Raw genomic sequence first — 23,775 nt, 5'->3', positions numbered from 1 at the left:
ACTGGTGCACTTCACAAAATAGATGGCATCATGAGGAAAGAAAATTATATGGATATATTGAAGCAACATCTCAAGACATCAACCAGGAAGTTAAAGCTTGGTCGCAAATGGCTCTTCCAAATGGACAATGACCCAAAGCATACTTCCAAAGTTGTGGCAAAATTGCTTAAGGACAACAAAGTCAAGGTATTGGAGTGGCCATCACAAAGTCCTGACCTCAATCCAATCAAAGATTTGTGGGCAGAACTGAAAAAGCGTGTGCGAGCAAGGAGGCCTACAAACCTGACTCAGTTACACCAGTTCTGTCAGGAGGAATGGGCCAAAATTCCAGAAACTTATTGTAAGAAGCTTGTGGAAGGCTACCCGAAACATTTGACCCAAGTTAAACAATTTAAAGGCAATGCTACCAAATACTAACAGAGTGTATGTAAACTTCTGACCCACTGAGAATGTGATGAAAGAAACAAAAGCTGAAATAAATCATTCTCTCTACTGTTATTCTGACATTTCACATTCTTAAAATAAAGTTGTGATCCTAACTGACCCAAGACAGGGAATGTTTACTAGTATTAAATGTCAGGAATTGTGAAAAACTGAGTTTAAATGGATTTGGCTAAGGTGTATGTAAACTTTCGACTTCAACTGTATACGTGTGTGTTTTACTAGTGGCCTTGCGCTTCTCACAAAATCATAAACGGGAGCGGAACACCTGTTGAAAGTGTATGTACCTGCTCTTTGCCACTAGGTGTCGCTGCTGCGCTGTTAGTAAAGAACGAACTGGGGAGAGGATTGTTTTTAAATACTCCAAATGAGCGACAATAAAGGTTTGCTACTCATTGTTGTGAAGTATTTGAGGCACAATAAATATTAGCAGTAATGGTATGAATATTGGCGAAGGTTTTGGCAAAATATTAGCCAATTAATTTTGTAAAAAATATTTTAAAAGTTGCAGTTCTAGTGTTATTAAATATCTTAGTGTAGCGTTTGTATGTTGACTGATTTCCCATTATATAGCGAAATAGTGTTGTAAATGGTCACTGTGGTCCGTGAGGTGAGCGCTTCATGCACTGCATTCAGGTTGCGGTAGCTACTTTCGGGAGCAGCTGTTACAAGTTCGTCGCTCCGTGTTTGCTCAAGCGAGCAGCAAGTGTGCGCGTTTGAAAGCCGGAAGTAGCTGATCCTGGATCCTGGTGGCGGTGGCCGTGGGCCCGGCGGAGGAGGGTGAGTTAGGAGATTAGCGAGGATTCGTGACCGCAGCCGTAGCGGACGGAAGAAAAAAAACACGCGAAACAAAATGGGAAACTCCGACTCCAAACTCAACTTCAGGAAAGCCGTCATACAGCTCACAACTAAAACACAGGTGGGTTGAATTTATAAATAATTATTGCATTCATTTTTCTTGCTGCGTTACACTGCCGGAGGATAAATAACGTCCGCGTGAAGACAAAAATAGCAAAGCTGAGCGCACCAGATGGTAGCAACGGGAACATCGGCGATGGGTTGATGATGTCCAAGGTTCTCAGACGGATATTTAAAAAAAAATCGTAATATTGATATCATTTTGGAACTAGGATATGAGTCCTACGATCAGAAACATGTTTTTATTGATGCTCTTATTTTTTAGACGCGTTTCATATTTTGTCTCGGCCGTGTGTGAAATGATACACCGCAAATAATTAGCTCTACCTGCTTATACTTTATTGATGAATAAAAAAAGTATTTGTTCCTGGACATTAAGGTTTATTTCCAGCTGTGCCTTTGAGGCAGTCTTTCATGTAGTAATCGTAGAAGATATTCGAAAAGTTATTTTTTTGGCATGTTGTACAGGCCCTACGCATTAGGCTATTTTAAACCCTGCTTATGCAGAGCAGAAACATGAAGTGTATGTTACAGATGTGTAGTTACACGTAGAATGAAGTTTTTCCAATTTATTATTTTTTGGAAGTTTACATTGGCTATTAACACAACAGGTGAATCCATTTTAAGGTGGACCTCAGAATTTTGTAGGAGCAAATGGCTGAAGTAGGGTACAATTTGAGAATTTTATTTTTACTATTAAAATGTAAGGTTTTATGCAAATTTCCCAGGTTTAACAATCGTATTATTTCGAAGTGGTTTGGCGAACTGAAAGATAAGGGTGCAGGTCTCCGCTAAGTGTGATGGATGGATGACGTGTTTTAAATGACTCACCTTGGCCAGCTACGGCTGGTTTTTAAGGTGGACTGGGAAATAACAGGGCTGTCGCTATACTCACCGTTAGGGAAAAAACGTAGCTATATAAATACAATGGGAAAATAGCTATTGTTAATTGTATTTCTTGACAGATTTAAAACGTATAGCCTACTTTGTCAAGCGTGTTCAAGCTCTGTCCTGGGGGACCCACTGCGCATGTTGGTTTTGACCCTTTCTCTCTCCATTTTGGTTGTTGAATACAGCAGATGGGCATTTTGTGAGATTTAGTTATTTATGGATTTGCCAAACTGTGCTTGTCAGGAAAAATGAATAATTATTGCTTTTGATTGCTGGTCAAACGTAAGGACTGATTTTGATGGAATCCCTGTCTGAAAGTTTGGAAAGATCTGTGCTGTAGATGTTTCTTGACTAATCTTTTGGGTCAGTTAGTAACTACACCACTGGATGAAATGCAAGAGGGTGGAAGCCAAGCATGTGTGTGAACAGGAAAGCTCTGAAATGGAAATGAAGGACTGCAGCTTTCCCTGCCCCCCCCCCCCCCCGATAGAACCCTTATAGCACTACATTCTGCCTCTACTTTACACAACTAACAACAGATTCTCAGATTTTTTTTGTCTTTCAGTCATCAGAATGCTCACTAGACGGTATGGCCTAGACGTAGCATCGCACACTTAACGTTTACACTCACAACCAATCACAGTCCTGTCTCTCACAACCTGGGGTCTCGCAGAAACTCACGTGACCCAACGTGACCTGAGAGCACAGCAGACATTTCGCTTCCGGCTCATCTCGGCTCCCATTGGCTGCTGTGGGGATTCCGTTGGCGATGCCATCATGCTGCAGGAGTTCCGCTCATGAGTATCAAGCATCGTTTGATATCTACGATTTGAAATTGGGATTACCGCGAGCCATTCGGCAGGGTTACGATTCTGTCTGTAAGCAGCGCCCCCTACAGGATAATCTGGCCAAATAATACCACTGTGACTGTTGGGCACGGTGATGGGCCCAGAGGCTGATACCTTGGGCACCAGCTTGGTGGATTATCCTGGGGTGCACCAGTTTGGGTGGATACCTGTGGGTGCCCAGCTTGGGTGGATATCCTGTGGTGCACGCTTGGGTGGATTATCCTGTGGGTGCACAGGTTGGTGGATTATCCTGTGGGGTGCTCGTTGGGTGGGATATCCTGTGGTGCACAGGTTTGGGTGGATTACTGGGGTGCACCAGGTTGGGTGGATTATCCTTGGGTCCCGGTTGGGGTATCTGTGGGTGCTCCAGGTTGGGTGGGATTATCCTGTGGTGCACCAGGTTGGGCGGGATTACCTGTGGGGTGCTCCAGTTGGTGGATTATCCTGTGGGTGCTCCAGTTGGGGATTATCTGTGGTGCACAGTTTGGGTGGGATTATCGTGGGTGCTCCAGCTTGGTGGATTATCCTGTGGGGTGCACCAGGTTGGGTGGATTATCCTGTGGGGTGCTCCAGTTTGGGTGGATTATCCTGTGGGTGCACCAGGTTTGGGTGGATTATCCTGTGGTGACAGGTTGGGTGGGATTATCTGTGGGTGCACAGGTTGGGGATTATCCTGTGGGTGCTCCAGTTTGGGTGGGATATCTGTGGGGTGCACGGTTGGGCGGATTATCCTGTGGGTGCTCCAGGTTGGGTGGATTATCCTGTGGGGTGCTCCAGGTTTGGGTGGGATTATCCTGTGGGGTGCTCCAGGTTTGGGTGGGATTATCCTGTGGGGTGCTCCAGGTTTGGGTGGGATTATCCTGTGGGGTGCACCAGGCTTGGGTGGGATTATCCTGTGGGGTGCACCAGGTTTGGGTGGGATTATCCTGTGGGGTGCACCAGGCTTGGGTGGGATTATCCTGTGGGGTGCACCAGGCTTGGGTGGGATTATCCTGTGGGGTACACCAGGTTTGGGTGGGATTATCCTGTGGGGTGCACCAGGTTTGGGGGGATTATCCTGTGGGTGCTCCAGGTTTGGGTGGGATTATCTGTGGGTGCTCCAGGTTTGGGTGGGATTATCCTGTGGGGTGCTCCAGGTTTGGGTGGGATTATCCTGTGGGGTGCACCAGGTTTGGGTGGGATTATCCTGTGGGGTGCACCAGGTTTGGGTGGGATTATCCTGTGGGGTGCACCAGGTTTGGGTGGGATTATCCTGTGGGGTGCTCCAGGTTTGGGTGGGATTATCCTGTGGGGTGCTCCAGGTTTGGGTGGGATTATCCTGTGGGGTACACCAGGTTTGGGTGGGATTATCCTGTGGAGTGCACCAGGTTTGGGTGGGATTATCCTGTGGGGTGCACCAGGTTTGGGTGGGATTATCCTGTGGGGTGCACCAGGTTTGGGTGGGATTTCTTTGGGGTGCTCCAGGTTTGGGTGGGATTATCCTGTGGGGTGCACCAGGTTTGGGTGGGATTATCCTGTGGGGTGCACCAGGTTTGGGTGGGATTATCCTGTGGGGTGCACCAGGTTTGGGTGGGATTATCCTGTGGGGTGCACCAGGTTTGGGTGGGATTATCCTGTGGGGTGCACCAGGCTTCAAAGAAAGGTGACTGAGCGCTGTCCTGACTTCCACAGCCCGTGGAGGCCACAGACGATGGCTTCTGGGACCAGTTTTGGGTCGACACCTCCACCTCCGTCCAGGACATGTTCGCCCTCGTACCTGCAGCCGAGATACGGGCTGTCCGAGAGGAGTCACCCTCCAACCTGGCAACCCTCTGCTATAAGGTACAGCCTGTGTGTGCGTTTTTGTGTGTTATAAGGTATGGCCTGTGTGTGCGTTTTTGTGTGTTATAAGGTACGGTGTGTGTGCGTGTTTGTGTGTGTTATAAGGTACGGTGTGTGTGCGTGTTTGTGTGTGCTATAAGGTACGGTGTGTGTGTGCGTGTGTGTAAACTTCTGTCTTCTCTCTCTCCCCCCTTTTCTCTCTCTCTCTCCCCTCCTCTCCCCCCCCTCTCTCTCTCTCTCTCTCCCCCTCCCTCCCCCCCCTCTCCCTCCCCCCCTCTCTCTCCTCCTCCCTCCCTCCCCTCTTCCCCTCCTCTCTCTCTCTCTCTTTCCTCCCCCCCCCTCCTCCCTCCCCTCTCTCAGGCGGTGGAGAAGCTGGTCCAAGCTGCAGAGTCAGGCTGCCCCTCAGTGAAGGAGCAGCAGGTCACTGTGAGCTGCTCCCGGCTGCTCACGCGCATCCTGCCCTACATCTTTGAGGACCCTGACTGGAGGGGCTTCTTCTGGTCTACGGTGCCCGGGGCAGGGCGGGCTGGGGTGGGTGCGCTCTCCTCTTCCCAGTGCCCCAGAACCCTGAAGCTGTCTTCCCTTATAGAACCCAAAACATTCTTATGAACTCAGAACTTTGAAACTCTCCCACGCATATCAATCACAGCATTTCCATATACACCCTGTTCAGAGGGTTAAGATCGAGTGGGATCTTGGCGGCTCCAGTGTTAACTGCAGTCGCGGAGGCCTGCAGTGTCTGCTTGAGCTGATTAGCATGTGTATTGCTGTGTGCAAATTGAGGGCTCTTTAAAGTGTCTCCGTTCCTCATAAATATGAACACAGGCTCACTGGGGTATCGTTTGAAACGTAGGCCTCCCTCCACCGCCTCTTCGCTCGGAAAGGTTCAGTTGGGTACAAGTGCTTCCTTTGTCCCGACGCAATGGGCCTGTGTGACGTTTCATCCGGAAGGTTCCGGAGCTGTGTGCTGCTGAACCACGGGGGGGTGGGCGTGTTGGGGAAGGGGGGTCATTGGGATTGGGGAGTGGGGTGGGGGGGGGGGGCATATTGGGGAGTGTGGAGGGGACCATTGAGCAGTCACACACTCCGGTCCTGTGTGCTTGGATGTCACAGGGATGGGGGTGAAGATTTTGGGCATACCTTTTGGGGTTTCTTATTTGGGGCATCCATATCTGGGTCAGTATACAGCAGATCCTGTACTGACCCACTGACCTGTATACCGTAAGGATGGGTCTGTATACAGCAGGTCCTGTCCTTATCTACTAACCTTTATACCATAAGGAAGGGTCAATACAGCAGGTCCTGTACTGATCCACTGACCTGTATATCGTAAGGATGAGTTAGTATACAGCAGGTCCTGTCCTTATCTACTGACCTGTATACCGTAAGGAAGGGTCAATACAGCAGGTCCTGTACTTATCCACTGACCTGTATACCGTAAGGATGGGTCAGTATACAGCAGGTCCTGTACTTATCCACTGACCTGTATACCGTAAGGATGGGTCAGTACAGCCGGTCCTGTTAGCCATGCTCCTTTTTTTAGCCTGGCTGTGCTCTCTGGTTACCTGTCTGGGACTGAGAAACACTGCTGCCATTGTGTGTGTGTGTGTGTGTGTGTGTATGAGAGAGAGAGTGAGTGTGTGTATGTGTGTGAGGTAGAGAGAAAGAGAGAATGAGTGAGAGGCATAGAGAGAAAGAGGGGGTGGGTGGCAGGGGGACTGGATTCTGTTTGGAATTGCTTTCCCTTATGAGATAAAAGGTTTTTTTGTTTTTGCGAGAGAAACTGGAGAATTGATCACAGTATCCTGTGTTCGACGGAATTTGGAGTTTTCATACCTGCTCCAGAATTACTTTTAACTCTTTAGGTTCTGATAAGCATTTTAAAACACAACTCTGGGTCCTTGAGAATTCCCAACTGAATGTGATATTCACAGATTGATCAATTTTATTAATTATTATTCACAGATTGTGTGATTAGCATGTAGCGATGGCTTGATCCAGGTCTGCTGGCATTTGAGTTTTGCTCTCTTAGCGCTGGCTTCCTGTGCTGCCCCCTGCAGGTGGATGAGGGCGATGACGATGGAGCGCGTCCCCTGGCAGAGTTTCTCCTCCTGGCCATCGCCGATCTCCTCTTCTGCCCCAACTTCACTGTGCAGAGCCACCGCAGAGGGGGTGCGGTCAGTACCTCCCCAAATCTCCCCGTCCATCTCGGGCACAACGGTCTCTGTGGGGGGGGGGGGGGGGGCGGGGGGGCATCTTATGAGTCATTTCAAGAAGGTTAACAGAGTTTGTAGTCATGTATATGTTTAAAACTGTTACATACACTCACCGGCCACTTTATTAGGTACACCTTGCTAGTCCCGGGTTGGACACCCTTTTGTCTTCAGAACTGCCTTAATTCTTCATGGCATAGATTCAACAAGATGCTGGAAACTTTTAGTCCCAGGAACTACTTTTCAAGGAACTAAAGCCGCGTTTCCACCGCAGGAACTTTACCCCGGAACTAGGAACCTTTTGAGGAACTCAGTGTGTTTCCACCGCAGGGACTAGGGTCTAAATTTAGTTCCGGGGGCTTTATTTTACCCCCCAAAAAGTTCCTGCTCGGGGGGTAGTACTTTCCGAAAGTACAGGAACCTTTTGGGTGGAGCTTGCAGTGCTGAACATTTCTGATTGGTCGAGTACTCACAGAATTTTTTTGTGTTTGTTTTCAGCCGCCATGTTTAAAAATATTCAGCCGCAAACCAATTTATTTTCATAATAACTTCAAATCAAACTTGTATGTTATGCGGCGCAGTAGCCTAGTTTTGGTTATAGCCTGCCAACGTCTTGGAATTATAACGTGTGCTCTTCTGTTCTTTTCTTGCTTTAGTATTCGTTTTATAAATTCTTTTTTATAAAAAGCATTCGTGCTGGGACAGCATATTAAGCCGCGTTTCCACCGCAGGAACTATACCCCGGAACTAGGAACCTTTTGAGGAACTCAGTGCGTTTCCACCGCAGGAACTAGGGTCTAAATTTAGTTCTGGGGGCTTTGTTTTACCCCCCAAAACGTTCCTGCTCGGGGGGTAGTACTTTCCGAAAGTACAGGAACCTTTTGGGTGGAGCTTGCAGCGCTGAACATTTCTGATTGGTCGAGTACTCGTAGCGTTTGTGTTGTATTTATTTTCCGCCATTACCCGCCATGTTTGAAAATATGCAGCGGCAAACCAATTTATTTTCATAATAACTTCAAATCAAACTTGTATGTTATGCGGCGCAGTAGCCTACTTTTGTTTATAGCCTATCAACGTCTTGGAATTATAACGTGTGCTCTTCTGTTCTTTTCTTGCTTTAGTATTCGTTTTATAAAATGCTAAGCATTCGTGCTGGGACAGCATATTACGTAGGCTACCAAAACATTCAAACGGATTCATTCGGTTGCTGAATATTTTCTTCCGGATTTTCTTTGTTAGCCCGTCGTAATTGACTCAAAACGTTTGATACAGTTATGTGAGGTATGCGGTAGTTCTGCATAATTAACATTGGTGATACAGTACAAGCAAACTGGAAATCACCTTCCGCACTTTTTATCCGGGTAAAATAACAGGTTAATTCTAGTAATCTTCCCTTTAGCTTTTTCAGACTGCCGTAATTTTCGCAAAATGACAAGAATAGAACGAAAACTCGGACTTGCGCGAAAATTTAAATTAGCAGTGGTACAGCCACCGTTTGCTTTCCTTCAAAGTTACTGCTAGCCAAGCAGCGAAGTGTGCCCCCTCCAGATGCAAACCATGCACCATAAATTAGTCCATAGTCTTCCTGGTCTTTTTGTGGAATTGAAGAATGGCAGAGTAAAATTATGGCAGTCTGAAATGGCAGAAGGGACGATTACTAGAATTAACCTGTTATTTTACCCTGACAAAAAGTGCGGAAGGTGATTTCCAGTTTGCTTTTACTGTATCACCAATGTAAATTACGCAGAACTACCGCATACCTCACATAACTGTATTGAACGTTTTGAGTCAATTACAACGGGCTAACAAATAAAATCCAGAAGAAAATATTCAGCAACCAATCAGAAATTTTCAGCGCTTGCGCCCCACCCCAAAAGTTCCGGTACTTTTGGAAAGTACTACCCCCCGAGCAGGAACTTCTTTGGGGGTAAAATGAAGTCCCCGGAACTAAATTTAGACCCTAGTTCCTGCGGTGGAAACGCGGCTATTGACATGATAGCATCACGCAGTTGCTGCAGATTTGTCGGCTGCACATCCATGATGCGAATTTCCTGTTCCACCACATCCCAAGGGTGCTCTATTGGATTGAGATCTGGTAACTGTGGAGGCCACTTGAGTACAGTGAACTCATTGTTAGTTCAAGAAACCAGTTTGAGATGATTTGAGCTTTGTGACATGGCGCGTTATCCTGCTGGAAGTAGCCATTAGAAGATGGGTACACTGTGGTCACAAAGGAATGGACATGGTCAGCAACAATACTCAGGTAGGCTGTGGCATTTAAAAGATGCTCAATTGGTACTAAGGGGCCCGAAGTGTGCCAAGAAAATATCCCCCACACCACTACACCACAACCACCAGCCTGAACTGTTGATACAAGGCAGGATGGATCCATGCTTTCATGTTGTTTACGCCAAATTCTGACCCTACCGTCTGAATGTTGCAGCAGAAATCGAGACTCATCAGACCAGGCAACATTTTTCCAATCTTCTATTGTCCAATTTTGGTGAGCCCATGCCAATTGTAGCCTCAGTTTCCTGTTCTCAGCTGACAGGTGTGGCACCCGGTGTGGTCTTCTGCTGCTGTAGTCGGTGGCTGTTCATATGTCTGTACGCTTGTGCGGTCGGTGGTTGTTTATATGTTTGTACGCTCGTGTGGTCGGTGGTTGTTCATATGTTTGTACGCTCGTGCGGTCGGTGGTTGTTCATATGTCTGTACGCTCGTGCGGTCGGTGGTTGTTCATATGTCTGTACGCTCGTGCGGTCGGTGGTTGGTTATATGTCTGTACGCTTGTGCGGTCGGTGGTTGTTTATATGTTTGTACGCTCGTGCGGTCGGTGGTTGTTCATGTCTGTACGCTCGTGCGGTCGGTGGTTGTTCATATGTTTGTACGCTCGTGCGGTCGGTGGTTGTTCATGTCTGTACGCTCGTGCGGTCGGTGGTTGTTCATGTCTGTATGCTTGTGCAGTCGGTGGTTGTTCATATGTTTGTACGCTCGTGCGGTCGGTGGTTGTTCATGTCTGTACGCTCGTGCGGTCGGTGGTTGTTCACATGTCTGTACGCTCGTGCGGTCGGTGGTTGTTCATGTCTGTACTCTCGTGCGGTCGGTGGTTGTTCATATGTTTGTACGCTCGTGCGGTCGGTGGTTGTTCATATGTCTGTACGCTCATGCGGTCGGTGGTTGTTCATATGTCTGTACGCTCGTGTGGTCGGTGGTTGTTCATATGTCTCTATGCTCGTGCGGTCGGTGGTTGTTCATGTCTGTACGCTTGTGCGGTCGGTGGTTGTTCATGTCTGTACGCTCGTGCGGTCGGTGGTTGTTCATATGTCTGTACTCTCGTGCGGTCGGTTTGTCCAGGTTTGTACTGTAAATCCTGCTGAACAGGACTCACGGCAGCTGCGGTGGTTAATGAGTAATCTGGCGCAGATGGGTGGGGCCGTGTTTGTGAACTGGGCTGTGCGGTTCTGTGGCACAGATGGGTGGGGCCGTGTTTGTGAACTGGGCTGTGGGGTTCTGCCAGACCAGTGAGCAAATGCCCCATCATCACATTCCTCCTGCAAGGCATTCTGATCCCGAGCCCCTTGCAATGGAGGAGAAACCTGATTTACACAAGCGACCCTGCCAGCCCTGCCTAACAGCTCTGGGACACTTAGACCCCCCCCCCCCCCCCCCCAAAAAAAAAAAAACACACGCACGGCTGCTCAGGAAACGTCCGCCTGTGGAACGGTGGGAAAACTCCCAGAAGGTCGAGTGTTTGAGCCTGACGCCCAGAGGACTGGGTCTGGGTTTCTGCCTAATTGCCCTTAACGGGCTGCTGGGTCATCAATGCCCCAGTGGCTCCTCCAGGAGCGCGTTTAGGGGCGTGCCTTTCGGCCCAAAGGACAGGGGTCAGAGTAAACTCATAGGACTCTGTGGGGCATGTCCTGCTTTGCTCAGTCCTCTTTGACCCAGCCCCCCCGCCATGGTGCTAAGGAGGGATAGGCACAGCCCCCCCGCCATGGTACTAAGGTGGGACCAGGCCCAGCCGTTGTCTTACCGTGCTAAGACCCCACCATGGTACTAAGGAGGGACAGGCACAGCCCCCCCGCCATGGTGCTAAGGTGGGACAGGCCCAGCCGTGGTCTTAGCGTGCTAAGACCCCGCCATGGTGCTAAGGTGGGACAGGCCCAGCCGTGGTCTTAGCGTGCTAAGCCAGATTCCACTTCCTGCCACTTTCTCTCTCTCCCGTTTCCCTGGCAACTTTGTCTCCCTTTCACTCTGTACTGGGGGAGGGTGTCGTCTCCCAAGGACTGTTGGGATTGATGGTCACATGATCTTTCCTATAGGACACGACTGAAGACGTCCAGTCCGTCGACAGCTGCGAGCACATCTGGGAAGCTGGGGTGGGGTTCGCCCAGTCCCCGCCCCTCAACTACATCTACGACCTCAACAGGTGATGTAATGATGATGTAATGGATATTCAATTGCAATGTTCTGGAAATGTACTGGTGATGTCATGGTGGTGTAATAGTTATATACTGGTGAAGCCATAGGGATGTAATGGTTATGTACTGGTAATGCCATGAGGATGTAGTGGTTGTGTATTGGTTATTTCATGGGAATGTAATGATGGTCTAAATGTGATGTCATGCTGATGTAATAGTGGTGTCACAGTGATGTAGTAGGGATGTCATGCTGATGTCGTAGTGATGTCACGGTGATGTCATAGTGATGCAGTAGTGATGTTATGCTGATATCATAGTGATGTAGTAGTGATGTCATGCTGATGATCCTCCCTCGTTGGTTCAGGATGGAGCTGTTGAAGCTGCTGCTCACCTGTTTCTCAGAGGCCATGTACCTGCCCCCCTCCCCCGACCAGAGCGTGCCCAACCCCTGGGTCAGCTTCTTCTGCTCCGCCCACAACAGGTCAGGCCTCCACACAGCCTGTCTGATTGGTTCTTCAAAATTCTACATGTGCTATCTCTGGGAGATAGTGGAATGTCCAACCTCCCGGTCTTAGGCTGTGTGTTCCGGTCGTGACCCCAGTCCCTCCCGGTCTTGGGCTGTGTGTTCCGGTCGTAACCCCAGTCCCTCCCGGTTTTGGGCTGTGTGTTGCGGTCGTAACCCCAGTCCCTCCCTCCCGGTTTTGGGCTGTGTGTTCCGGTCGTAACCGCAGTCCCTCCCGGTCTTGGGCTGTGTGTTCCGGTCGTAACCCCAGTCCCTCCTGGTCTTGGGCTGTGTGTTCCGGTCGTAACCCCAGTCCCTCCCGGTCTTGGACTGTATGTTCCGGTCGTAACCCCAGTCCCTCCCGGTTTTGGGCTGTGTGTTCCGGTCGTAACCCCAGTCCCTCCCGGTCTTGGGCTGTGTGTTCCGGTCGTAACCCCAGTCCCTCCTGGTCTTGGGCTGTGTGTTCCGGTCGTAACCCCAGTCCCTCCTGGTCTTGGGCTGTGTGTTCCGGTCGTAACCCCAGTCCCTCCTGGTCTTGGACTGTATGTTCCGGTCGTAACCCCAGTCCCTCCCGGTTTTGGGCTGTGTGTTCCGGTCGTAACCCCAGTCCCTCCCGGTCTTGGGCTGTGTGTTCCGGTCGTAACCCCAGTCCCTCCCGGTCTTGGGCTGTGTGTTCCGGTCGTAACCCCAGTCCCTCCCGGTTTTGGGCTGTGTGTTCTGCCCCCACAGACACGCCCTGCCTCTCTTCACCTCTCTGCTGAACGTGGTGTGTGCGTACGACCCTGTGGGGTACGGGATCCCCTACAACCACCTGCTGTTCTCAGACTACCGTGAGCGCCTGGTGGAGCACGCCGTCCAGGTCCTCATCGTCACGCTGGAGTCTGACGGGGGCGGGGCCACAGCAGCCAGCCATGCCCTCGACCCCTCCGATTCGCCCTCCGCTGCCGAAGAGCCGGAGGTAACGCCCACCTGAGAAGGAGCACAGATCCTATAGCATAACCAGATACTCAGCTCCTGTGACAGATCCTATAGCATAACCAGATACTCAGCTCCTGTGACAGATCCTATAGCATAAACAGATACTCAGCTCCTGTGAACAGATCCTATAGCATAAGCAGATACTCAGCTCCTGTGAACAGATCCTATAGCATAACCAGATACTGAGCTCCTGTGACAGATCCTATAGCATAACCAGATACTGAGCTCCTGCGAATAGATCCTAAAGCATAACCAGATACTTAGCTCCTGCGAATAGATCCTATAGCATAACCAGATACTCGGCTCCTGTGAACAGATCCTATCGCATAACCAGATACTGAGCTACTGTGACAGATCCTATAGCATAACCAGATACTGAGCTCCTGCGAATAGATCCTAAAGCATAACCAGATACTCAGCTCCTGCGAATAGATCCTATAGCATGACCAGATACTCAGCTCCTGCGAACAGATCCTATAGCATAACCAGATACTCAGCTCCTGTGAACAGATCATATAGCATAAGCAGATACTCAGCTCCTGTGAACAGATCCTATAGCATAACCAGATACTCAGCTCCTGCAAACAGATTCTATAGCATAAGCAGACACTCAGCTCCTGTGAACAGATCCTATAGCATAAGCAGACACTCAGCTCCTGTGAACAGATCCTATAGCATAAGCAGACACTCAGCTCCTGTGAACAGATCCTATAGCATAACCAGATACTCAGCTCCTGTGAACAGATCCTATAGCATAACCAGATACTCAGCTCCTGAGAACTGATCCTATAGCATAACCAGACACTGAGCTCCTGTGAACAGATCCTATAGCATAAGCAGATACTCAGGTCCTGTGAACAGATCCTATAGCATAAGCAGACACTCAGCTCCTGTGAACAGATCCTATAGCATAAGCAGACACTCAGCTCCTGTGAACAGATCCTATAGCATAAGCAGACACTCAGCTCCTGTGAACAGATCCTATAGCATAACCAGATACTCAGCTCCTGTGAACAGATCCTATAGCATAACCAGATACTTAGCTCCTGAGAACTGATCCTATAGCATAACCAGACACTGAGCTCCTGTGAACAGATCCTATAGCATAAGCAGATACTCAGCTCCTGTGAACAGATCCTATAGCATAACCAGATACTGAGCTCCTGTGACAGATCCTATAGCATAACCAGATACTGAGCTCCTGCGAATAGATCCTATAGCATAAGCAGATACTCAGCTCCTGTGAACAGATCTTAAAGCATAACCAGATACTCAGCTCCTGCGAACAGATCCTATAGCATAACCAGATACTCCTGCGTTCCTTCAGTCCACCCTGCTCCTGAACTGCAGGAGGTCCTGGTGTCGTGTTACAGTGCTGAACATACATTAACGCAGTACTGTTTGGGCCACTCTGCTTCATGAATATTCATATGGTCTGTTGAATGTTTTAGCTTCCAACACCTGGGAGACAGAACTGTTATGTTAAGAGCACAGTAGTATATGGTGTATGTATAGGGTCTCTCCTGGTCCATATGCATTATGTAAGATCATAGCACATTCTGGTGCTCATAGAGATGAAGCAGAATGACTGAACAGGCTGGATGCACAGGTCAGTTAAGACAAAGAGGCTGTGTGTGGATATGAACACAGGGATCTTTAGACCATAAGGATCCACAGCGATGGTTGAAGAAACACACACATACACACACACACACACACACATACACTGACACTTACACACACACATACACAAGCACACGCCCTCACACACATGCACGCACACACACACACAAAAGCATTCACCCTCACACACACACACATACACGCACACACACACTCACTCACGCACACTCACACACACACACCCTCATACACACGCACGCACACACCCTTATACACACGAGCACACTCTCACGTACACACACGCACACACGCACACAAGCACACACCCACACACACACTCTCTCTCTGCTCTCACTGTCCTCACTGTCCTCTCTCTGTACTCTGTTCCAGTCTGTGGGCCCAGATAACCTCTTTGTGAACTACCTGTCCAGAATCCACAGGGAAGAGGTAAGCGTTTTATGTGTTTGTTTTTATCTCCTGTTTGTAGTTTAAATTCAGCAGCTTAACCTTACTGCCCTGGTCCAGTGCCAGCTCACCTTACAATAAAGCTGCAGTGATTTGCACTGTAATTCCCATGTTTCCATTTCAACATCACCGCCTCTCCTGTCAGCCCACCTCATTCATGGTAGCAGGGCAGTGTGTCCAGTCAGATTTCTTTACGGGGCGTGGAAAAGGGGAGTGGTTACCGGTTGAAAATACAACGATAAATTTTAAACGCATATTTCTCTAAAAATAAACAGTGGACATATTTAATACTTTACTCATCGTGTTTCTTCAATGCCTCCTGTGCAAATAGCACATAAAACAGAGAGTGTGAAAACCACCATGTTAGTCCTTTAATAATCATCACCACTGTTTTATCTTTTTCAAAACAACATAACAAATATTTGTGTCATTCCTCAGACATTGGTGGTCACAGAATTTCATTTAGAAGAAGCTGTTGGTCAGCTTGTACATGCGATCTGATGAATAATCTCTGAATATTACTAAAGTGTTAATAACATGCAGTCTGATGCAATGTCACGGTGCTGTGGTAATCTGAAGTTCCTCTCTCCACCTCGCTCGCTCTCTCTGTCTGGTGCATTTTTGGTTATTTGGGATAAAGGTAATGTGCTATGTACAGTTCAAGGTGATATGCTTTCTTTTTGACTTTCATTATATTTTTTGTTTGGGATTGCATGTTGATATAATTACTTTTCTGAAATTCTAAAATTCTCTCTTTCTCTTGCTCTCTCTCCTCCCTCTCATTCTCTTTCTCTCTCCCCCTCTTCCCCTCTCCCTCTCTCTCTCCCCCTCCCCCCTCCCCCTCTCCCTCTCTCTCCCTCTCTCTCTCTCTCTCTCTCTCTCTCAGGATTTCTCCTTTATTCTGAAAGGTCTGGCCCGGTTGCTTACAAACCCCCTGACCCAGACCTACCTGCCCAACTCCACCAAGAAGATACAGTTCCACCAGGAGCTGCTGGTCTTGTTCTGGAAGCTCTGTGACTTCAACAAGGTAGGAGGCTACTGACCAAAACTACTGCACTACTGACCCATGCTTCTGACCCACACTACTACAGTATTGACTAAAACTACTGCGATAGTGATGTAGATTACTGACCAAAGCTACCGAAAACTACAGACCCAGCCTACTGATCAAACCACTGCGCTACTGACCCAGTCTACTGACACAAACTACTGCGCTACTGGCCCATGCTCCTGGCCCACAGTACTACACTACTGACCCAAACTACTGTGCTAGTGACATAGACTACTGGCCAAAGCTATTGCTGTACTGACCCAGCCTACTGACCCAAACTACTAAACTGCTGACCCACTCTGCTGACACAAACTATTACACTACTGACCCAAGCTACTGCACTAGTGACATCGACTACTGACCAAACCTGCTGCACTACTGATCCACCCTACTGTCCCAAATCGCTGCGCTACTGACCCAGCCTACTGTCCCAAACCGCTGCGCTACTGACCCAGCCTACTGACCCCAACTACTGCACTACTGACCCAGCCTACTGTCCCCAACTACTGCACTACTGACCCAGCCTACTATCCCAAACCGCTGCACTACTGACCCAGCCTACTGACCCCAACTACTGCACTACTGACCCAGCCTACTGATCCCAAACCGCTTCACTACTGACCCAGCCTACTGTCCCAAACTACTGCACTACTGACCCAGCCTACTGACCCCAACTACTGCACTACTGACCCAGCCTACTGACCCCAACTACTGCACTACTGACCCAGCCTACTGTCCCAAACCGCTGCACTACTGACCCAGCCTACTGTCCCAAACCGCTGCACTACTGACCCAGCCTACTGACCCCAACTACTGCACTACTGACTAACTGATTAACAAAGTATAGATTTTTTTTTGCAGGCATTCTGGGCCGGGGGGTCGTAGAGGGGGATTTAAAAAGCAAATATTGTTAACACTGCCTGATGCCCGATGATGCCTGATGATGTCTGATGATGATGTTTTTGGACCTGTTTGTATTGCAGAAGTTCCTGTTCTTTGTGCTGAAGAGCAGCCATGTTCTGGACATCCTGCTGCCCATCCTGTTCTACCTGAACGATGCACGCGCTGATCAGTGTGAGTGTGTGTGTGTGTGTGCGCACGTGTGTGTGTGAGTGTGTGAATGCGTGCAAGTGTGCGCACACATGAATTTCTGCTTAATTGAGTACTTGTGCGATTCGTCCTTTTTATTGTGTGCGTACTAAATATTTATTGTTATTGATATGTAATCTGACACAATGTCACAATGCTGTGGTAAACTGAGGTCTCTCTCCCTCTTTCTCATTTCCTCTCTCTCGCTCTCTCTCTCCTTCCCTCTCCCTCGCTCTCTCTCTCTCTCCCTCTCCCCCTCTCTCTCTCTCCCCCTCTCTCTCTCTCCCCTTTTGCTCTCCCACCTCTCTCTCTCTTGCTCTCGCTCTCTCTCTCTCTCTCTCCTTCTCCCCCTCTCTCGCTCTCCCTCTCTCTCGCCCCTCCCTCTCCCCTCTCTCTCTCTCTCTTCTGCTCTCCTCCTCTCTCTCTCCCCCTCACCTTCTGCCCCCCCTCGCTCCCCCTCACCTTCTCCCCCCTCTCGCCCCCCCCTCATCCCGCCCCCTCTGCTCTCCCCCCTCTCTCTCTCTCCCCCTCCCTCTCTCTGCAGCCCGTGTTGGGCTTGTGCACATTGGTGTGTTTATCCTGTTGTTGCTCAGTGGAGAGCGGAATTTTGGGGTGCGTCTGAACAAACCCTACACCGTGCGTGTTCCCATGGACATCCCGGTCTTCACAGGCACACACGCTGACCTGCTCGTCATCGTGAGTGTCACTCGCGCACACACACACACACACACACACAAGCACTCAAACACTCGCACACTCGCACACTCTCAGACTCACACTCAAACACTCTCACACTCACAAGCACACACATGTGCACACACACACACACATACACACACACACTCACACTCCTTGATGCTAATATGACGAATGAGAGTCTCACTGTGAGGACCTTTAACAGGTGTGTTTTATATCCCTGTACCTGAAACAGAACTATAGTTTGAAGGTGTGACAATCCCCCCCCCCCCCACCAGGTTTTCCACAAGATCATCACAAGCGGACACCAGCGCCTGCAGCCTCTCTTTGACTGCCTGCTCACTATTGTGGTGAATGGTGAGCACCGCCACCTGCTGGCCGTGAGAACACATCGCATCACCCGATTTCCTTATGGTTTTAAAAATAAGCAGGATTACTTCTGAAATTCTTTACAGTTCTGATAAAACGTATTTCACTGTAAGCTTCAGGGGAATTCAAGTCAAAACTGGGGTTCAGAAAAATTATGACTTATAATGATGTATGATTCCTGACTTGTTATAAGCTTGTTATGAACTGAAGTTTACTGAAGCTTGTTATGAACTGCAGAACAATAGATAATGATGATAATGAGGATCATTGAGATTGTCCCACCCCCTTGGCAGTGTCACCCTATTTGAAGAGCCTGTCCATGGTGGCAGCCAATAAGCTGCTCCATCTGCTGGATGCTTTCTCCACCCCCTGGTTCCTGTTCTCTGCCTCCCAGAACCACCACCTGGTCTTCTTCCTGCTGGAGGCCTTTAACAACCTCATCCAGTACCAGTTCGATGGTGAGTCCGTGTATCTCAGAGCCCCCATGTGTCTGGGTCTCATACCTGTGATATGATACCTGTGTAACGGTCCCCATCAGGTGACTGTAACCTGTAATGGTCCCCATAGGTCACTATAACCTGTAACGGTCCCCATAGGTCACTGTAACCTGTAATGGTCCCCATAGGTCACTATAACCTGTAATGGTCCCCATAGGTCACTATAACCTGTAATGGTCTCCATAGGTCACTGTAACCTGTAATGGTCCCCATCAGGTGACTGTAACCTGTAATGGTCCCCATAGGTCACTATAACCTGTAAGGGTCCCCATAGGTCACTATAACCTGTAATGGTCCCCATAGGTCACTGTAACCTGTAATGGTCCCCATAGGTCACTGTAACCTGTAATGGTCCCCATAGGTCACTGTAACCTGTAATGGTCCCCATAGGTCACTATAACCTGTAATGGTCTCCATAGGTCACTATAACCTGTAATGGTCCCCATAGGTCACTGTAACCTGTAATGGTCCCCATAGGTCACTAGAACCTGTAAGGGTCCCCATAGGTCACTATAACCTGTAATGGTCCCCATAGGTCACTGTAACCTGTAATGGTCCCCATAGGTCGCTATAACCTGTAATGGTCCCATAGGTCACTATAACCTGTAATGGTCCTCATTGGTCACTATAACCTGTAATGGTCCCGATAAGTAACTGTACCTGTGCAATGGTCCTAATAGGTTATTACCTGTGTAACGGTCCTTGCAGGTAACTACAACCTGGTGTAATGGTCCTTGCAGGTAACTGTAACCTGGTGTAATGGTCCTTGCAGGTAACTGTAACCTGGTGTAATGGTCCTTGCAGGTAACTGTAACCTGGTTTAATGGTCCTTGCAGGTAACTGTAACCTGGTGTAATGGTCCTTGCAGGTAACTGTAACCTGGTTTAATGGTCCTTGCAGGTAACTGTAACCTGGTTTAATGGTCCTTGCAGGTAACTGTAACCTGGTTTAATGGTCCTTGCAGGTAACTATAACCTGGTGTAACGGTCCTTGCAGGTAACTGTAACCTGGTGTAATGGTCCTTGCAGGTAACTGTAACCTGGTGTACGCCATCATCCGTAAGCGTGCCGCGTTCCACCAGCTGGCCAACCTGCCGTCGGACCCCGGCTCCCTGCAGAGGGCGCTGCAGCGGAAGAAGCGGTCGCCTGAGGGCATGTCCCGCACCAGCTCCCAGGAAACCGTTTCCATGGAGGGCTCCCGGCCCGCCATACCCGCCGAGCCTGGAACGCTTAAAACGAGCCTCGCTGCCACGCCCGGTAACCACCTCTCCCCTCACATTTATACTCCCCCGCTAAGCCTTAAACGCTCCCCTACCCTTCAGTGCCCTTTAACTATAGTATACCCTGTCTACAGTGGTATTACATTACATTACATTACAGGCATTTAGCAGACGCTCTTATCCAGAGCGACTTACACAACTTTTACACAGCATTTTTACATTGTATCCATTTACACAGCTGGATATATACTGAAGCAATTCCGGTTAAGTACCTTGCTCAAGGGTACAACGGCAGTGTCCTTACCAGGGAATCGAACCTACGACCTTTCGGTTACAAACCCAGTTCCTTACCCAGTGTGCTACACTCCGTCCTAGAGTAGATTAACTACAGTGTACAGTATAGCAGAGCAGTGTGACGTGCTGTAGAAGGTGCTGTTCCACGGTTGTGAGCAGAACAGGTGAAGCTCTGGGGTTTCTGATTCTGTTCTGCAGGCATTGACAAGCTGACGGAGAAATCTCAGGTGTCGGACGATGGCACCATGGTGTCGATCCAGCAGCCAGACCCACCGCAGAATCCGCCCACCCACGCCGGCGTCAGCGACACCGAGTCCAATTCAGGGAAAGAAACAGAGGTGGGAGCTCTGTGGCCAATCAGAGCCTGCCTCTAGCTCTGACATGGCCGAGTACTACAGCCAATCAGAGCCTGCCACTAGCTCTGACATGGCCGAGTACTACAGCCAATCAGAGCCTGCCACTAGCTCTGACATGGCCGAGTACTACAGCCAATCAGAGCCTGCCGCTAGCTCTGACATGGCCGAGTACTACAGCCAATCAGAGCCTGCCTCTAGCTCTGACATGGCCGAGTACTACAGCCAATCAGAGCCTGCCTCTAGCTCTGACACGGCTGTGTCCTACAGCCAATCAGAGCCTGGCTGCTCTGACATGGTTTTCAGGGTGTTGTGTGGATGTGGGCATGGCAGGGGGTGGGGCACGGGCACGGGCTGACGGCTGTGTGTTCTGTTCTTAGGACGTCTTAGAAACGGAGGTGGAGTCGCCACGGAAACGGCTCTCAGGCTCATCATCGGCCACGCCCTGGGTCCCCACGCCCGAATGGGTGAGGCCCCGCCTCTTCCTCTGTTCTCTTTTACCCTCTCTACCCGCCTCTCTCTGGGGCAGATACTCTAACCACCCTCCCCCCTCCACCCCTCCACACAGGTACTCTCCTGGAAGGTGAAGCTGCCCCTGCAGACGATAATGCGGCTGCTTCAGGTGCTGGTGCCACAGGTGGAGAAGATCTGCATCGACAAGTGAGACTCCATCTTACAGCAGAGATGCTGATCTCACTCCGCTTTCAGCCACACCAGACACACTGACCAAGTTCTTAAATAACATGCAAACCTTAATAAAGAATGAACTCTAAATGCTCCAGGATGAATCTCTCTGTCCCATAAACAGAGTAAGTGGCTGTAATAATGGAAGTAATAATGCAGCCTCTCTCCGGCTCTCTCAGGGGTCTGACAGACGAGTCTGAGATCCTGAAGTTCCTCCAGCACGGGACCCTGGTCGGGCTGCTCCCGGTCCCGCACCCCATCCTCATCCGGAAGTACCAGGCCAATGCCGGCACCGCCATGTGGTTCCGAACTTACATGTGGGGCGTGGTCTACCTGCGGTGAGTCAGGGGTCATAGGTCAGAGGTCAGACTGCCGCACGTGCTCAGACCTTCCCTAGCGCCGCGCTTCCTAATCAAAAAGGAGCGAGGCTCATCGCTTCCCCAGATTCCCCAGCATCACCTGATACTCCTGTGCTCCCACAGCCCTCTCTGCTGTATCAGAACGCCCATCGTGACAGTTTTGCATCTGGCCACACCCCCTAATGAATATTCATAAGCTTGATCCAATCGGAGGGTTTTGGTTCAGCAGCAGGGAGGGGCATGTACACTGATGCTGATGCCATCTGGATGGCCCCTCCCACACCCTCACCTGACCGAGAGAGCTGCTGTGATTGGTTGCTGCTGCAAAATGTGGGTTTCATTCAGTGTGTTTTTTTTTTCCTGTCCTGTCTCCATAGGAACGTGGATCCCCCGATTTGGTACGACACAGACGTGCGGCTCTTTGAGATTCAGAGGGTGTAGGGGGGAGGAGCCCGTGAGAGTGACTGACAGGAGCAGGGCCCACCCACAGCTCTGAAGACACGTTAGGCACCGCCTCCACCCCACCCCAACCAACACCTGCTGCTCCAGGCTGCCTGAGGAAGAGGAGGATGGAGGCTACAACCATAGCTGAGGCTGCACCTTGCTGCTTCTTTTTTCTTGTTCTTCTTACGTTGTTATTGTTCAGTAATGATGTGTGTATGTCACTGTGTGTCAGAGAGAGTGTGTGTGTGTGTGGGCACCTGTCCTATAGAGTGCAGCCAGTAAGACACACCCCCTTTTCTGCAGATGTCTCTCCTCAGCACCCAGTTCCTTCTGTTTAGCAACACTGCCCTCTGTCAGTGTGGAGGAGGAACTGCAAGAGGGACATACAGGGAGGATGGGCTATTCATTGATGGGGGCTAATTTTACTCCTGAACATCAGACCTGTAGATAATTCCCAGTGTTCTGCTGCATTCCCAGTGTTCTGCTGTTCAGCCAGGTAGGGTAACAGATCAGGTACGGTTGTCTGCACAGCTGCATGTGTGTTGATTTTGTTTGTTTTTTTGTAAGATAGATGTAAGACACATCTGTTTGCGTGGCGGCTTCAGGTGGTCCTGCTCACCCTGCTGGCATGCGGGTACAGCAGAGCTCCTTTAAAACCACAGAGCTGTGCTTATCCCAGAGGGAACAGAGACGTATCCTGCTCCTGCACAGTGTGCCCATGGTAAACACCTCCCTCTGCTGGACAGGAGTAATAAGACATCAGAATAATGGAAGCGTTCATTATGACATGATGACCATTGCCAAAAAATAATATTAATATGAGTGTAGATGCGTGTGTTTGTGTGTGCGTGTGTGTGTGTGTGTTCTTTGTATCCATACTGATTTGCCTTTCCAAAGTGTGCACTGGTTACCTGTATCTGTTGGATGAGCCCAGTTATGACCCAGCAGTGCTGGGTCATTTTGACTGGGACACGTATGGTCATTTTGGCTCAGCTCGTGTGATTGGGCGATGTTTCACACTGTGTTCTGTTCACTGTGGCTTCCCTGTGTCTCTGACCGGGTTCTCTTATTGGCTGTTAATGGCAGGTGATCACCCTGGGGAGGATTTGAGGCTGCATGTGTTCTGTGGGGAGCCAGGGGGCAGGGTGGGGGGGGGGGGTGGGGGGGGGGGGGGGTATCCACAGCCTTTAGGGACACCTAAAAATCCTCCTGTTTAAGCTGTGAGGTAACCATGAATCATGTTTCTCAGAGTTGGTCTAACAATGTCAATGTGTGAGAGATTAATTTTTTTAATAAAACAAATTCTCTGCTTTGTATAAGTGAATATTTGTTCTCCTTGAAATACGATATAGAATATATTATAAAATAAATGATTTGAAAGTGCAAGTAATAGAGATTTGTTGACAGTTTCCTTTAAAATGATGCAGAATATTCGTGGAAATTTTCATTTAGATGTGGATGGGGTTGGACAGACATCAGAATTTATTTTCATTAGATTTTTCACTTGAGGTGCTGGACTTTAAATTCTTATGAGAAATCCAAGCTGCTGCTGGAAGTGGTGTTGGTGGGCCTGCAGGGGGTGCTGTTTCCTCTGGGCTG

At 49.3% G+C, this 23,775-nt stretch overlaps 1 protein-coding gene across 3 annotated transcripts; it reads left to right on the top strand.

Moving 5' to 3' along the window:
- The first annotated feature begins 712 nt into the window (after window positions 1-712).
- Window positions 713-23,566, top strand: LOC135249376 (protein HID1-like). Of its 3 annotated transcripts, XM_064324947.1 has the most exons (20): window positions 713-824; window positions 1,078-1,360; window positions 4,770-4,919; window positions 5,280-5,450; window positions 6,980-7,096; window positions 11,455-11,561; window positions 11,918-12,034; window positions 12,785-13,013; window positions 15,047-15,103; window positions 16,008-16,148; window positions 17,156-17,246; window positions 17,806-17,957; window positions 18,236-18,314; window positions 18,620-18,784; window positions 19,852-20,079; window positions 20,535-20,674; window positions 21,070-21,156; window positions 21,258-21,349; window positions 21,553-21,711; window positions 22,110-23,566. In XM_064324947.1, the coding sequence occupies exons 2-20, from the start codon at window positions 1,295-1,297 to the stop codon at window positions 22,171-22,173; spliced, it is 2,412 nt and encodes an 803-aa protein (XP_064181017.1). In that variant the 5' UTR covers window positions 713-824; window positions 1,078-1,294; the 3' UTR covers window positions 22,174-23,566. The 3 variants fall into 3 exon arrangements, with proteins under 3 accessions (XP_064181017.1, XP_064181019.1, XP_064181020.1); XM_064324949.1 differs by lacking the exon at window positions 713-824 and having other exon boundaries at window positions 837-1,360; XM_064324950.1 differs by lacking the exons at window positions 713-824; window positions 1,078-1,360 and adding an exon at window positions 1,384-1,515.
- The last annotated feature ends 209 nt before the right edge of the window (window positions 23,567-23,775 follow it).

Source organism: Anguilla rostrata, chromosome 2 (assembly GCF_018555375.3).
Source record: "Anguilla rostrata isolate EN2019 chromosome 2, ASM1855537v3, whole genome shotgun sequence".
NCBI lineage: Eukaryota > Metazoa > Chordata > Actinopteri > Anguilliformes > Anguillidae > Anguilla > Anguilla rostrata.
This window is presented reverse-complemented; position numbering and strand designations above follow the sequence as displayed.

What these genes read in the sequence shown, in the direction of transcription:
- LOC135249376 (XM_064324947.1), top strand. Translation starts at nt 1,295, where the DNA reads ATGGGAAACTCCGACTCCAAACTCAACTTCAGGAAAGCCGTCATACAG. An exon ending in CGATGCACGCGCTGATCAGT is followed by an intron (nt 17,247 to 17,805) that starts GTGAGTGTGTGT and finishes CTCTCTCTGCAG; the next exon opens with CCCGTGTTGGGCTTGTGCAC. An exon ending in GAGCCTCGCTGCCACGCCCG is followed by an intron (nt 20,080 to 20,534) that starts GTAACCACCTCT and finishes TCTGTTCTGCAG; the next exon opens with GCATTGACAAGCTGACGGAG.